Consider the following 14,879-nt stretch of genomic DNA (forward strand, 5'->3'; position numbering starts at 1 on the left):
TCCAACTATTGAAAATTGAAGATTTTCTCGCCTCCGCGGTCAGCTTGTCTGCCACAGAGTTGCCAGACCTATGAACAAACTTGAATCCCAAAAAGTTGTTGCATTCAACTAAAACTTTGCTTCCTTAACTATACTTGGTTCCTCCAATCCATCATTGTTGTCTTGCCTTTGATAAACTCCACATTCACAGTCACCTTCCATCCAAAAGTGTTCCAAATCAGCATCTTTGGCCCACTTAGCTCCCTGCAGGAGAGCTACAACTTTCGCTTTTTCTTCACTTGAAGCAAGGAATACTCCAGACTTAGCTGCTCTTCCATTACCTGCATCACCTCTCAAAATTAAACCAAAACCAGCAAAGGCTGTCTCAGAAATCCAAGAGGCATCATAATTCAATTTAAAGCAGTTATTAGAAGGACATTTCCAAGGAACACTATGAGATTGTTTTAAGGTAGAAGAAGTCCTTGGGTTTGTCAGATTTTTTTCATTACAGCTCCAGTAATTTAAATGCTTTTGAATTATAATAGATGTTTGTAAAGAAGTAGCATTTTTTTTTTTCAAAAATCCTGTTGCACCTTTCTTTCCATATAAACTAGCATTTTGTAGCATTTATTTCTATTACCTTATCTCCTTGTGATCGCCACCAATTGAAATAATCACTAAAGGAAACTTTAACAGAATTAGATTGGTTTACATCAGCAAAGGGTGGTTGCATCCATACTGATTTAGCATACCAACATTCAAACAAAAGATGAACTATATATTCTGTTTTGTCTTTGCAGAAAATACATTTATTGTCTACATCTTGCATATGTCTACTAAGAATTTGTGTCACAGGCATAGCGTCATTCAAACATTTCCATAAGAATAGTTTAATTCTGTGTGGAAATTGAATTTTCCAGAATTTTTCTTCCAGAACAACTCAGTAATCCTATTTTCTTCATGCTTTCTATATAACCTATCATATAGTGACTTAACTGTGAATATGCCATTTCTGGTTAGCTTCCACCTAGGTTTATCCTGGTCTAAGGTATTATGTGCATTCACAAACAGTTTAATATTCAATATGGTTTGAGCAATAACATGAGGAAATGAATCAATAATGACTTCATGGTTCCACTTATTAGTATCTGGATTAATCAGATCCGATAAAAGTGTTAACTGTGCGTTTCTTTCGAAACAGATTTGATCCAGAGTGATTTCTAGATCCGGTATCCATCGGTCAGCCCAAATATTAATTGACTGACCATCTCCAACCTCCCAGCAGGTATATTTATGAATTAAGTTTACCCCTTGCACTATACAGTTCCACATCCAAGATGATTTCGCTACTTTTTTTAAAGCTAAAAAGCTTTTATTTATGAAATACTTTTTTTTGAACATTTTATCCTACCAAGAGTTGGGTTCAGAGATGATTCTCCAATCAATCTTGGCTATCATCGCTCTATTCATTTTTTCAGCATCTTTGAAACCCAAACCACCCATTGAGATTGGTCTATACAAGAATTTCCAAGATTTTATGTAATGCCCTTTAGCATTAGCATCTTTTCCCCACTAGAAAGACGTTTGGATAGAGTTTATTATAGCCGTGATCTTTTTAGGGAGTTTAAAACATCCCATTTGATAGATTGGCATACAAGAAAGAACTGATTTGTTAAGAATCAGTTTACCTGGTTGGCTAAGGATCTTACTTTTCCAACCTTTGATTCTTTCTTCCATTCTACTAACTATGAAGTCAAAAGTTTTTAGTTTTGATTTGTCAATAAACAAAGGAACTCCTAATTAAGAATCTTTTATATCTATTTTCTTAATTTTTAGCATCTTGGACATTATTTTTATGAGCTTATGATGTATTTTCCTACTAAAGAAAATGCCTGACTTTTCAAAATTAACCATTTGACCTGAAACCATACTAAACTTATGAAATGCATTTAATAAATTTTTACAGCTTTGTAGATTTGCCTTTGTGAAGATTATGCAATCGTCCGCAAAAAAAAGATGGGAAATTGGAGTATTCTTCATGCTTATCCTTAAACCTTAAATTTCCTTAGAGATTTCTTTGGAAATCAGGAATCTTGAGAATACCTCCATGCATATGAGGAATAAGTAGGGGGTAATGGATCCCCCTGTCTTGAACCTCTTGATGGTTTAAAAAAATCACCAGCAATCCCATTTAAAAGAACAACAATATATGTCGTTGAAATACATTGAGTAATTAAAGTACACCAATCTTTACAGAAACCCAGTTTCTCCATGGATGTTGTTAAAAAATCCCAACTAACTCTGTCGAAAGCTTTCAACATGTCTATTTTGACTCCTAGACCTTTTTCTTTAGTTTACCTATGATTCATGGCATAAATTAACTCATGTTCTACTATAATGCTATCAGTAACTTGTCTGTTTGACAAGAAAGCTGATTGGAAAGGTGAAATTAGCTTATCAAGTAAGCATTTCATCCTATTTGCTAATAGTTTAAAAATCACTTTATAAGGAACATTACATAGACCAATTGGTATAAAATCAGAAGGTTTTTTTGGTTCTTTGCATTTGGGAACTAAGAAGAGAAAAGTTTTGTTTAGTTCAGGGTTCATTTTTTTTGAAATCCAAAAATCTTTAACTAATCCTACTAACTGATCACCCACTAATGACCAGTTATGTTTGAAAAACGACACCGAGAAGCCATCAGGTCCCGGCAATTTGTTGGGTTTCATGTTTCTCACTACTTCCCAAATTACTTCATGAGTAGGTAAAGTTATCAAGTTCTTGTTATCTTCCTTAGTCACTCCTTCAGAGAGATAAGAGAAGATATTATCATTTTCCAGGGTTGGCATTGCCTTGAAGAGATTTTCAAAGTAGTTTTTCAGTTCTTGCGCTATTTCCTTCTTATCTTTTAATTCTAAAGAATAAGCATTCAATAGATAGTCTATTTTGTTTCTCATCCTTCTTTTCATTGTTTTGAGATGGAAATATCTAGTGTTTCTTTCTCCTAGATTTATGATGTTATCTCTAGAAAGTTGTTTCGCTATTTCTTTTTTTGTGTCATAGAGTTTCTCTAGACTCAGCATTTTAGAGCTAATCAAATTTTGAGAACTAGCAGAAAAATTTAGCTTGTTCAAGTTTTCTATTTCAGTTAAAAGTTTCCTAATCTTCTTAGTGGGTAATCCAAACACATTTTTCCTCCAAAAAGTCAGCTAATTGCCCAAATTTTGAAGGTTGTAAATCATTAAGTCCGTTGGATTGGAAGTTTCCTTAATCCAACACTCATTTATCAAATCTAAGCAAGATTGATCTTTTAACCATGTATCAAAACATTTAAAAGAAAAAACAGAGTTGTTCTTTTCATTTCCATTCATATTAGCCAAAAGTGGACAATGATCAGAGCCAACTGATATTAAAACCTTAAGAGAAGAGTCTCTGAATTGGTTTTGCCATTCAACATTAACAAAGGCTTTATCTAATCTTTCCTGGATATTTTCTTTACCTTCTCTATGGTTATTCCATGTAAACTTAGGTCCCTGGTAACCAAAATCTTCCAAAGCTGATCTAACAAGGAGTCTTTTGAAAGGTTCCACTTCACTTTCAACAAAGGGTGCTCCTCCTTGTTTATCTTCTTTGAACAAGATTTGGTTCCAGTCCCCTAAAACCATCCAAGCCATCTTTTTATAATCGACTTTAACTGCAATTTCTTCCAAAAATTTTCCATGAATCTAGCTTAGATGGTTTGTAAGGTGATCCATAAAATCTTGTTAACAACCATTCCTTGTCAGGGAAGTTGGTTTTAACTAGAACATTGATCATATTTAATATTAAATGAACAATTTCAAAATTAAATCCATCCACCCATGCCATAACAAGTCCTCCTGCTATGCCCACTGGGTCTACTATGAAGACATTTGGGAACTCAGACAAAACATTCCTAACCAATGATCTTTTCCTTTTAGTTTCAGAAATAAAGACTACATCAGGTCTCTCAGAGTTTATCAAAAAGTTGAAATGTTGTTTTGTTTTTTTTGATTCACAGCCTTGGGCATTCCAAGCTAGGATTTTCATATTTTGTCAGAAGGCAACTTAGAACCAATCTAAACAAACACCTTTAAGTATTCTAAAGTAATTCCTTGCAAAGTGAAATTCCTGACCAATCTAAACAAACACCTTGAAGCTATTTAATTGAAATAGCATTTGATGAACTTATGATCTAAAGATAAAGATTTAATCACTTATTATAAGCAAAATTGAAATAAGAATTCTAAGATTATTATATAAAAAAGTACCTGGATCCCTTTCAATTTTTTCCCATCATCTCCATCTTTATCAGCAGTCCCTAACTTATTGGTCTGATTTCTTCCATTCCCTAATTCTTCAATTTCCTTATGGTTCAAGTTTGATTCCAAATTTTCCAAAAAATCAGATCCCAGGAAAGACCCAAACTGATCTAAAGAAATCTTAGATTGAACTTCATCGGTTACATCTACTGAATTTGAGTCTAGAGAGCTATTCAATTCTATTGGATCTGGAGAGTTTAGTGACATTCTAAAAGCAGCTTGACTACTATCAACTTCCAATTCTCTATACGGAGTGAAATATTCATCCTCTTCCTCAGACAGATCCTTTGAGAATGAATAGTGAGCATCAGCAGTTTCAAAGTTGAAATCCGGCCTTGGTTCATATGAAGATAACCGCTGAGTTACCACAACTTGCAGGAGACCCGATTCTGGTGGAAAATCATTAAGATTCGGTGAAATCTCAGAGAACAACCTCTTCCTATTTTATATGTTTTCATCTGAGTAGCACTATTTCCTCACCACCATCTCCTTCTAAGCCAACAGTTCTCGTGTTACCTGATGAAATATCATCGACTGAAATATCCTCCCTATTTAGGACAGAAATAGGCGAGATATTTACAGGTGATGACATTCTAGCATCAGAAACCATCTGGTTATCAATTTGGTCCCCAAAAAGAACTTTAAACTCAGGTTCCCAGCTTTGAGACTCAGTCACATCTGGCTCAGTAACTTCATTAACATCATAAATACCTTCTAGCTCTCTATTATTCAATAATGCACAAGATTCAACCAGATGGCCTAACCTAAAGAAGTTATTGCAAACTTTATATGGAATGTTGAGATAGTACAAGTAAATCATGGATTCAGGATTTGAACCCACTTTGACAGTTAATGCAAATTTTAGAGGTCTCTCAATGTTTAAATGAATTTCAGCCAACATCTGCTCTTCCCCCACAGGATTTGCATTATTAGGCCTTAGTGCTAAGACCATTCCTAGATGATATGCTATTTGACCCATGACAGCTTCATTGAGATGAAAGTTTTGAAGGTTTAAAAACTATACCCAGACCTTTATGTATTTTAAAGCGTCTCTTTCTATTTTCATGCCTGGATAACATTCAGCTAAAGGAAAGGCATTCCGAAAATATGCCGTGGATCCAAAATCAGAAGATCAGTCATTATCTCATGATCAGTAAAGGTAAGTTGGAAAATATTTTCAGCTATGTTTTTTACTTTGAAAGAACCTTTTTTCCCCAAAAGAACTTTAAAGCTTTGTAAATATTTGTGTCATTGAAAATCTCTGTCGAGAAAATTCTTCCTACTAGGGTAATATCATGTTTCCCATGAAAAGTGCTTATGACAAAAGGCACCAAAGGTGCAGAAGTAAATTCCCTAGTTGATGCCCTGCTAATGATTGGAGTTGCATTGTTTCTCAATCTTGCATTTGCACCTCTGTATGAATAACGCATGATTCTAAATAGACAAACAAAAGGAGGAAAAAACTGTGTATAAACAGATTGAATACTGTCACACAGAAACAGACAACTCTCTTTTTAGTTTTGATAACAACCACTCAACAGCAAAAGAGGAATGAGAATAAAGGGAATGCAGTCTTTATCTATATGTAGTATCTTCTTTCATTCTGTTTATCCAATGGGTTTAGGACTGATACTTCCTCAGTCATTTGTATCCACTAAACACCTAGATACCTAATGGCACACAAAACTAAAATTTCAGTAAACTTGTGGCTAGCTTTTAAAACCAAGAGAATAGATTTTAGATATTTTCATTACAGCTGTCTACCAGACATCAAGCTAAACTTAACCAACTGCATAAACGGTTAGGTCCATGCTCATACGAAAAAGATACTTAGATGCAATGAATTATGAACTTATTACTTTTCCTAGTTTCCTCTCTATCCTGTAAATCTATTCTAATGGAATCAAACCTATTCTAGACCTCTTACTATGTTAATCTCAATCGAAAGAACCCATTTTCTACTCGGAAGGAATCAGCTCTAAGTATTACTCTTTCTTGGTGACTGCCATGGATGATGCTGTTTTAATGTTGGGGATCCAAGCGAAAATGTTACTCCATACTATTGAATCTTTCTTCCATTTGAAGTTTCAAAGTTTTTTAAAATTTTGAAAGTTACTGTTTGAGAGCGTCACTCTCTCCTGCTTCGCCGAAGTGTTCCGTAATTACCTAGGAGTCTGAACTTCACCCTTTTTAAGTCCCGTTATGCCGTTACAACAAAAGTTTTTAGTGCGACTTTTCCGCTAAGTAAATTTAGCCAGAGAAAACAGTATCAACATGTATACAACTTGGTGTCAGCCCGCTAAAGTTCCATTTAATTACATTAGTCTGATTGGCAGATTTTAGTGCTTAATCTTTGAACTTTAAGGGAGTTATTAAGCATGTTGAAGGTACCGATATCAGAACTTTATATATAAGTTTCATCCATTTTTCGCTTTGGATTACATTTTAATTACATTGCATATAAGCAGCATATCTGATAAGATGTTACTCGGTTTCCACCAACATCTTAGTTTGACCACTACTCAACTGCTGATGCTTGTTTCTGCATGTAATAGATTATATATGGGCTTTTTTATGAAGTGACCAAGTTTTTGTACAATATTTAACAAACTGACCGTTTTTTGAAATTGTTTTATAAACTGGCCGAGTTTGACATTTTCCATCCCGTTTTTTTGAAAAAACGGATGACACCGGTTATCTCAAACGCACCAGTTGTAGAATACTTAAAAGCCCCTAAAATTTTGACTAACCTAAATTCGTCTCCTGTTTCTTCTTCCCCGACCTTCAATTCCTTCTATTCATCTCAAAATTCAAACGATACATCTCTACAAAACCAATTCTAATTAAAAGTATCCAGAATATCAAATTCATTCAACTGAAAATGAAAATTTATATCCACATAAAATTACAACCATCCAATTCACGCAGTAGCAAAACAACTTGATTGATTTGTATGGTATGAATAAAAGATCATATAATCAATTTCATCACTACCCCATCACCAAAAACAAAAACAAAGCAGTACTTTTCATCACCATGATTCGATGCTTATCCAGTACCACCCATAGCAACAAAGCGAAACCACCAAGCTACAAATCACGACCTTACTTTATCAAGATACCATCAAATGATCATTACAAACCAAGATCAGATCCAACAACACCAAATAGTCATAAATCAATAAACCCCCAATTTTGAAGAACCCTAAAATTCGATTTTTACTCCATGTAAACATTAATACAATTAACCATCTAATATGAATAATACGAAGATAAATAAACACTGGGTTTGATGTACATACTCAAATCAAATACCCATATTGCTTCAATTTACAATTTCCCTTCTTCGTCATCTTTTAATTTCAACTTTTATAACCGTAGTCGAACAACAAAATCTGTAATTAGGAGTTTGTGCCGTCGATTGAGATTCACAGGGTTGGTTGAAGATCTGATGTAGCAGGTGTTGCTTGAATTAAATTGGATGAACTAAACAATTGATGATGCATCAAAGGTTTTGTATGAATGGGTTGAGCTAATTGACTACGAAGAAGAAGTTGCTGATGATGTAAATGAGAAGACCATATTGCTGTTGATGAAGAACAAGATTTAGATAATGGGTTTTTGGGCAGATTTACCTGTTTTGGTTTTGATGGCAATAGCAATAACAACATACCTAAATGAAGAAGAGGTAGTACTGTTTTCTTTAATGTATGCACTTGTAAGGATAAAATGGTCTTTATACCATGAATAATTGACTTAGTTAATTGAGTAGACCAATTTGGTGGGTCCAAGTGTCAAATTTAACGGAAATGCCACTTTATAAAAGATTAAATTTTTTGGCCGGTTTATTAATTATATGGGCGGAAGTTGGTTAGTTTGTTAATTTGCCCATCATATATAAAAGGATGTACATAGCAGAAACCGATTTTTCAAATGATACTTTCTCATTCATATCATGTGTTGTTGGATGAAATCGTATGACCACTCATCTATGCATGTGCCAGGTCTATGTGACGTGTCTATCACCTTATCGGTACATAGAAGCCTGTCATGGAAAAATGCACCAAAGAGGTACGCCTGGGGCTTGGCGGCAAGGTTTAAAGTTCATTATTTGAAACTTATGCAGTATGTTGTAGTACACAATAGCTTTCTTATCAGCTTTCCGTCTATTGTCGCAGATATAACATAATAATTGGCACCACCTAACATTATTCTAATACTTTGTACCTAGGTTAAAAATGGCCTTCCTAACATTATTCTATGGTTTGAGAACTGGTTTGGCTGAAGTTGAGTGCTCATCAATTGAAGGATGCCGATTCTGTTACTTCATTTTAAAACAACCAGTTTTATGTACTTGGCTTTCTCCAACTGGTTATGATGTTGTGATCAATACTGATGTCTATGCTAAATAGTTCAACATATACCAGAGTGTTTAGATATAATTTAAATTTAATACATCATTAAATTTTAAATCTATTTTTGTAACAGAGTTTTTTCTATCATAAATGCAAATGTTTTTACTCCGCCCGGTTCGAAGTCCATAAAAAACTCAAGATAATCTTTGCAGTAATTGTACTCCACATTTTACCATTTTTCCTTTCCTTAGTGAATTGGTTATATAAAAGTATGTTAGTTGGCTCATCTTAATAGGTATCGAATAGTAATTGGGTCTAATTTTGTGCATGGGTTAAGTAGAAAAATGCCCCAAAATCGATCACATGGTTGTGAAAATGTCCCGGACGTTAGAGAATAGATTAAAATGTCCCAAAATCTTATCAAAATGACTCAACCGTTACTTTTGCCGTTAGAAATGGCTAAGTGATCAAATTAGCACGCATGTGGTCCCGCACGTGTGAAAAGATAACATTTATACCCTTATGACAAATAAGCTGATATAAGGGGGACTGTTTTGGACAGTCGCCACTACCAAACGAACAACCACCAACCACCACCGCTGCCACCACCACCACTGCCACCACTACCACCACCACCATTACCACTAGAACAACTACTACCAACACCACCTCCACCGCTAACGCCTCCTCCACACACCACCACCGCCACCAACACCGCCGCCGCCACCACCGCTGCCACCACCTGAACCCTAAATTCTGAATCCAAACCCTGAACCCTAAGCCATGAAGCCTAAATCCTGAAACCATAGATTCTGCCGAAGGGCAAAAGAGACCATTCATTACACAGTTAAACAGTCAAAATCTGTCAAAATGTCCCATTTTAACTATTATAGGTAAAAGTAACAGAATGCGATATTTTGATAAGATTTTGGGGAATTTTAATTTTCCCCTAACGTCCGGTGCATTTTTACAACCTTGGAATCGATTTTGAGGCATTTTGCCAGTTAACCCACTGCATCAAAAGAGCGTTAATTACTAGTCTAGTTAAAAATTTCATCTCTCGTTTTTTTTACTATTGAAATCAAATTAAAAGATAAGATCATGACTTTTCTGAACACCCTTTAGAAAGCGTGCACAATACGATACTCCAAAAAGTTCACCTACTATAGTTAGTGACCTCCTCTGTTTTGGTCCATCAGCTTTAGATTCCGAATGACCTCTACATACGAGCCACTGTGCTAAGAATCCAGAGACTAGCTAGTATGCTCAATATCAAATACGGAAAATGGGTCATTTGTCCAAATAGTTTTAAAACATGGTTTAAATGGACGAGTAAAAATTAGAATGGGTGAAATGGACAAAAACAATAGTAAGAATGGAATTGGATTCATCCCGACTTAAACTTAAAAAATAGCAAGGATAAAACCAGATGCATCATGTGTAAATTTAAAATAAGAAAAAGTATTTGAAAATAGGCATGATGAAACTGTTTGCATCCTAGTTATTTTTATATTTTTGTCCATTTAAACAGTATCAAAATCTAAATGTCATTCCACCCAAAAATTGTTGATGTTGGTCTTTTTAACCAATTTTATGTATTAGATACAAGGATAAATATATTTAACTTGCATGTCCCAACCAAATTTTAGAGTGCGACACGTTCCTCCCCTTTTAATACGCCTAAAGTTTTAACGGTTTTCTTTTCTTATTATTGCTATAAAGTTTACCCTTTTAAATTTACTAAATTGTTTGATGGTTACTTTTTAAGCACTCTTATTTGTCATTGGGAGGCAGTAATCGGTGATTGTTAATTACTAGCTCTCCTTGTTTTTGCTTTGTGTCTGTCACTTCCGTGATTTTTACTCTTTAATATAATTTGCCCTTTTCTTTGTCAACAAAAAAAAAAAAATTACTTATCTAACAAATTTAAGGGAGAACGATATTTAATTTTTGTGCTCGATCTCAACAACAGAAAATCTCTCTCCTCCACGCTCACCACCGTCTATCTGCATCTGGATTCTAGATCTTTTTTACTCATTGGGTTTGATTATCAGTGAATCTAGATTTTAATTTTTATAAGGTGGTTTGATCTTTATTAAGCAAGTGTCTATGAACAATATTAGTAAGAATCTAGCAACACTAGTACAGGTACATCTACTGAATCTAGATTTTCCCTTTCATGGTTTTGGATGATGATGAATATTTTGTTTCTATATGGGTTTAAAAGAATTTTTAAGGGAATTAGGGGTTTCCATAAGACCCTGTTAGTAAGATGTCTAAGTTATGGTGAAAGTTGAAACACAGTTACCCATGGAAGAACAACTGAACAAAGATCAACACAGAACCTTGTCTTTTCATGACCGATTTTTTCTAACACCCAGAAAAGCAAAACGAAAATCCCAAGTACTTTTAAGTATTGTTCTTCCTATGCTTCAAAAAGAAAAAAAAAAAAAAACAGAAAAGAAAAGAAAAGAAAAAGGTACTGTTCTTCTGAAATCAGTATGCTAATGGGTTTACATAACCAAAATTTAGTGAGATACGTCCTAATCAGATAGTCATCAAAAGTTATGAGCAGTTTTAAGAAGTGATAGAGTTTTAATTTTTTTTGGTTCTACTGAATCTTCCATTTGATGATGGAATAAGAATTTCTTCCATTTGATGATGGATTGAAGAATTTCAGTTAAGCAAGATTCCGGGATGTTAAGATGAGAGAGAAACTTAATTAGGAAAGAGAGAACCTAAAATATTGTTGATATATTTAAGTAAATGTTTTTAAGAATAAAAAATCTTCCTGATAATTAAGGAAACGTCCGTTTAATCCCAGCGAATAGAAGGATATGGAATGTGCACCCGCGGGTGCACAAAGTTGGACTCCAAATTTTGGTAAAAAATGAAGACCATTTATTTTACTTGTTCATATGATTATGGACACTTAATTACATTAAAATTTTCAAATGACCCAAATCCATCCAACAACAGACCCTAAAACTAAACCAAACCCTAGAAACAAAGCCATAACTATTCCTGCCATCTCTGCTTCAAAAACTGATACTGATTTAGGAGCTAATATCATAAGTACACTAGTTAAATACCCATTGCTTAACCCAAATAAGCTTATCAGAATCATTACAGGAACTTCACTTCTTAACCATCTTGGTCCATGGAGACAAGCTGTAAACGAAGGATAAAATACAACTCTGCCAAAAAGACAAGCCCATGAAACTTTTCCGATACTTTTCGGAATAAATATCGAAGGCAATGATTTACCAAATAAATCCGAAACATTATATACTGTAATCAGCACAACTGGGTACCAATCTTTAAGACTTTTAGATTGAAAATTCTCTGTTATGAATCCTGGAAAAATAGATAGAGTTACTGTATATATGAAAAGGACACCAAGTGCTGAGAACTTGAGTTTTTTGGCTACCACCCAAAATTTAATTGGCCCTGTAGAGGGTGATAATGATGCTGAGATTTCTTTTTTGTGTGCTATGTGATATTGGATGACTGGTAACTTGTTTAGAAGGTTGCAACAGATAATGCAACCTAACATGAGCAAATTACTGACTAAAAAATAGAGATAGGAACTTGTTTGGAGACCTTTTGGGTTCTGTGGTAGAGATGCTTTTGTTATGATTCTCAAGACTGAAACAAGAACACCTGCATCCAAAGAAATTCATTTAACAAACAAATTTAGCTATACAAGAGAATACGCATATTCAGAAGGTAAAAAGAGATAACAACATACCTGAAGAAGCAGTTCCTGCGAAAACGGCTTGCATATATCGTTCAGGAAGTTCTCCAGCAAAACCAATCAAACTTCCACCTATTAACCCATCGGCCAAACCGCAAACAGCAACAGCACCAACTATAACATAATAAGATGACGATGTTGACACTCCACACCAATCGATAATAGGTGGAGTCATCAAAGTTAAAAGAAACATAAAAAGACCTGTATTCATTCTAAATCTAAAACTAAGGCGTCTCTCTTTATGACTAAACCAATTACTCCGGCAACCTATCAAAAGTAAAAGAACAGGAAGTGAAGAACCCATATAAGCAATAGAAAATACTTTATCGATATGTTTAGTCGGATAAAGATAACCGAAGTAATCAATTGCAGTGATCAAGGCATTCCATGGTAGTAAATTTCCTAAACCAAGAATAAAATGAACAGTGTAAGCTATATTACATCTGTCTTTTGGCTGAATCTCATGACGATAATCTTCAGCAAAATTCTTACTTCTTCCTCCTTCTTCCATAGCTTAATCCTTAGTTTTTTCCTTAACAAATTTCTCCATATTTATAGTTCATTCATATTGTTTTAAGTCATGTATTAGTGATGAGTGTTGAAGATTAGGCTTTCTCTCCTGTACATAAGGAAAGACATATGTGCCGTGTAGGGACATATAAAATGATTGACAGGAAGAATGAATGGTTAGGTTTTAGCTTTGATTGGTAACAAGTACTTATTTGCTTTCTCTCTTAGCCTTTAATTATTCTACCTAATCGATTGAGATGTCGAAGTCGACGTCGTTGATATCTTCAATTGTCGGAATTTGTATAACTTTACAGCAGTTTCCTTAGATGAAGATAATGTGCAATGTACTGAGTTCTTTTATTAGTTTCACTTCCTTTTATAGCAACCATCCGTTTGCATTTGGATATTATTCTACTTTTAAGACGTTCTATTATTATTCTTGCCTAGATTCCATTTTTATTTGTATTGCAAAGTATGTCCTTTTATGGTTAGTCTAGTCTATCTATTAAAAGTACTTATAACAAAGACAACTTTAGTAACCTCGCGAGTTTGGGGTATAACCGGATTAAATGGTATCTAAAAGGTGTTAAAAGATCAAATTGCCATACTAAAAAATCATGCCGACCAAAACATATTAAAAAAATCTTTCTTCTACACTCTAACTATACATGTGAAATCAAAAAAAAAAAAAAAAAAAAAAAAAAAAACGAAGAATCAAAAAGAACCAAAAATCGGCAGGTATATTTTGTCGACCTTGCCGACTAAAATATAGTCGGCAGGGTATAAGGTTGAATACCATGCCGACTTTTCATCTCTGAAATTAGCAGTTACAAGGTCGGCAAGATATCGATCTCTATACCTTTCCGACTATATTTTAGTCGGCAGGTTATGAAATTAATACCTTGCCGACTAATCATTCATTTGTAACACTTTCTCTGTATGTCAAAAATCCTATAGTCGGCAGGGTATTTTTTTATCGACCTTGCCGGCCATAAGTTGTCGGTATGTTCTTCGTCCGCAGACCTTGCCGGCCAGATATAGTCGGCATGTTTTTCATCCGTAGACCTTGCCGACTTTTCATATTTTCAGAACTGAAAATGTTGATTCCTTCCATAAATTTGAGTATAAAATCACCCAGCAGCTCTACAATCCCATATTTATAAGTGTTTGGGTAGTACGATTTCATTTCCGTTACAAGTAGAATTCTTAAAAAAAAAAATCTCAAAAATCTACCCACATCCATGATTTCAATCTAAAATAAATCCTAATTTCAAAATTTTAATCAACTAATTAAATTAATTATCTTAATCACATTTATTATTATTAATTAATTAAAGATAGATTAGTCATTTTTATAAATATGTGGATAAGAGGCTTTGTGGTTTACTTCAAAATGACCTTATTTTTTCTCATTTGATATACTCCAATTAATTATATATATCCTAATCAAGGCAGGTTTAGTAATATACACTTGGAGTTAACAATTAATACATACAAGAAAATAGACAAAGTCTATATTAATAAGACTTCGGAGACTAGTGCAAAGTACTAGATATGAGAACCAAGCCGAAGGGAAAAGTAAGTATTCACTTATCCACCAACCACCGGACAGAGACACTGTCATACAACATCAAAATGCTCGATCAGTTTCCACCGACATCTTAATTTTATCAATATTCAAACTTTTACATAATTTAGTTACTGCAACTAATAGATTCATAGGTGTAAAGTGTGGTAAAATAACTCGGATTATAAATTTTATATTTAAGTATAACTATCATTAAAATTGTGTGCTGAACTGAAATAGTATGAATACGTGGAGTCGTTATAAAAATTCTTAACTAATAAAATCCCGTGAGTAAATGTATTCCTACGTATAAAATCATGGTCAAAACAAATCTCAAATGATAACGTTTCACCAAAATTACATGTTGAATGA

At 34.1% G+C, this 14,879-nt stretch overlaps 2 protein-coding genes across 2 annotated transcripts; both read right to left on the minus strand.

Moving 5' to 3' along the window:
• Positions 1-4,825, minus strand: LOC113343446. The gene is made up of 2 exons (XM_026587622.1): positions 4,269-4,825; positions 1-320 (listed from the first exon to the last, which is right to left on the minus strand). Exons 1-2 carry the CDS (start codon positions 4,524-4,526, stop codon positions 255-257), a joined length of 324 nt encoding a protein of 107 aa, XP_026443407.1. The 5' UTR covers positions 4,527-4,825; the 3' UTR covers positions 1-254.
• Positions 4,826-11,605: 6,780 nt separating this feature from the next.
• On the minus strand, positions 11,606-12,941 carry LOC113343492 (equilibrative nucleotide transporter 8-like). The gene is made up of 2 exons (XM_026587654.1): positions 12,425-12,941; positions 11,606-12,336 (listed from the first exon to the last, which is right to left on the minus strand). Exons 1-2 carry the CDS (start codon positions 12,939-12,941, stop codon positions 11,624-11,626), a joined length of 1,230 nt encoding a protein of 409 aa, XP_026443439.1. The 3' UTR covers positions 11,606-11,623.
• Positions 12,942-14,879: the final 1,938 nt, after the last annotated feature.

The sequence above is a fragment of the Papaver somniferum genome, unplaced genomic scaffold, assembly GCF_003573695.1.
Source record: "Papaver somniferum cultivar HN1 unplaced genomic scaffold, ASM357369v1 unplaced-scaffold_6, whole genome shotgun sequence".
NCBI lineage: Eukaryota > Viridiplantae > Streptophyta > Magnoliopsida > Ranunculales > Papaveraceae > Papaver > Papaver somniferum.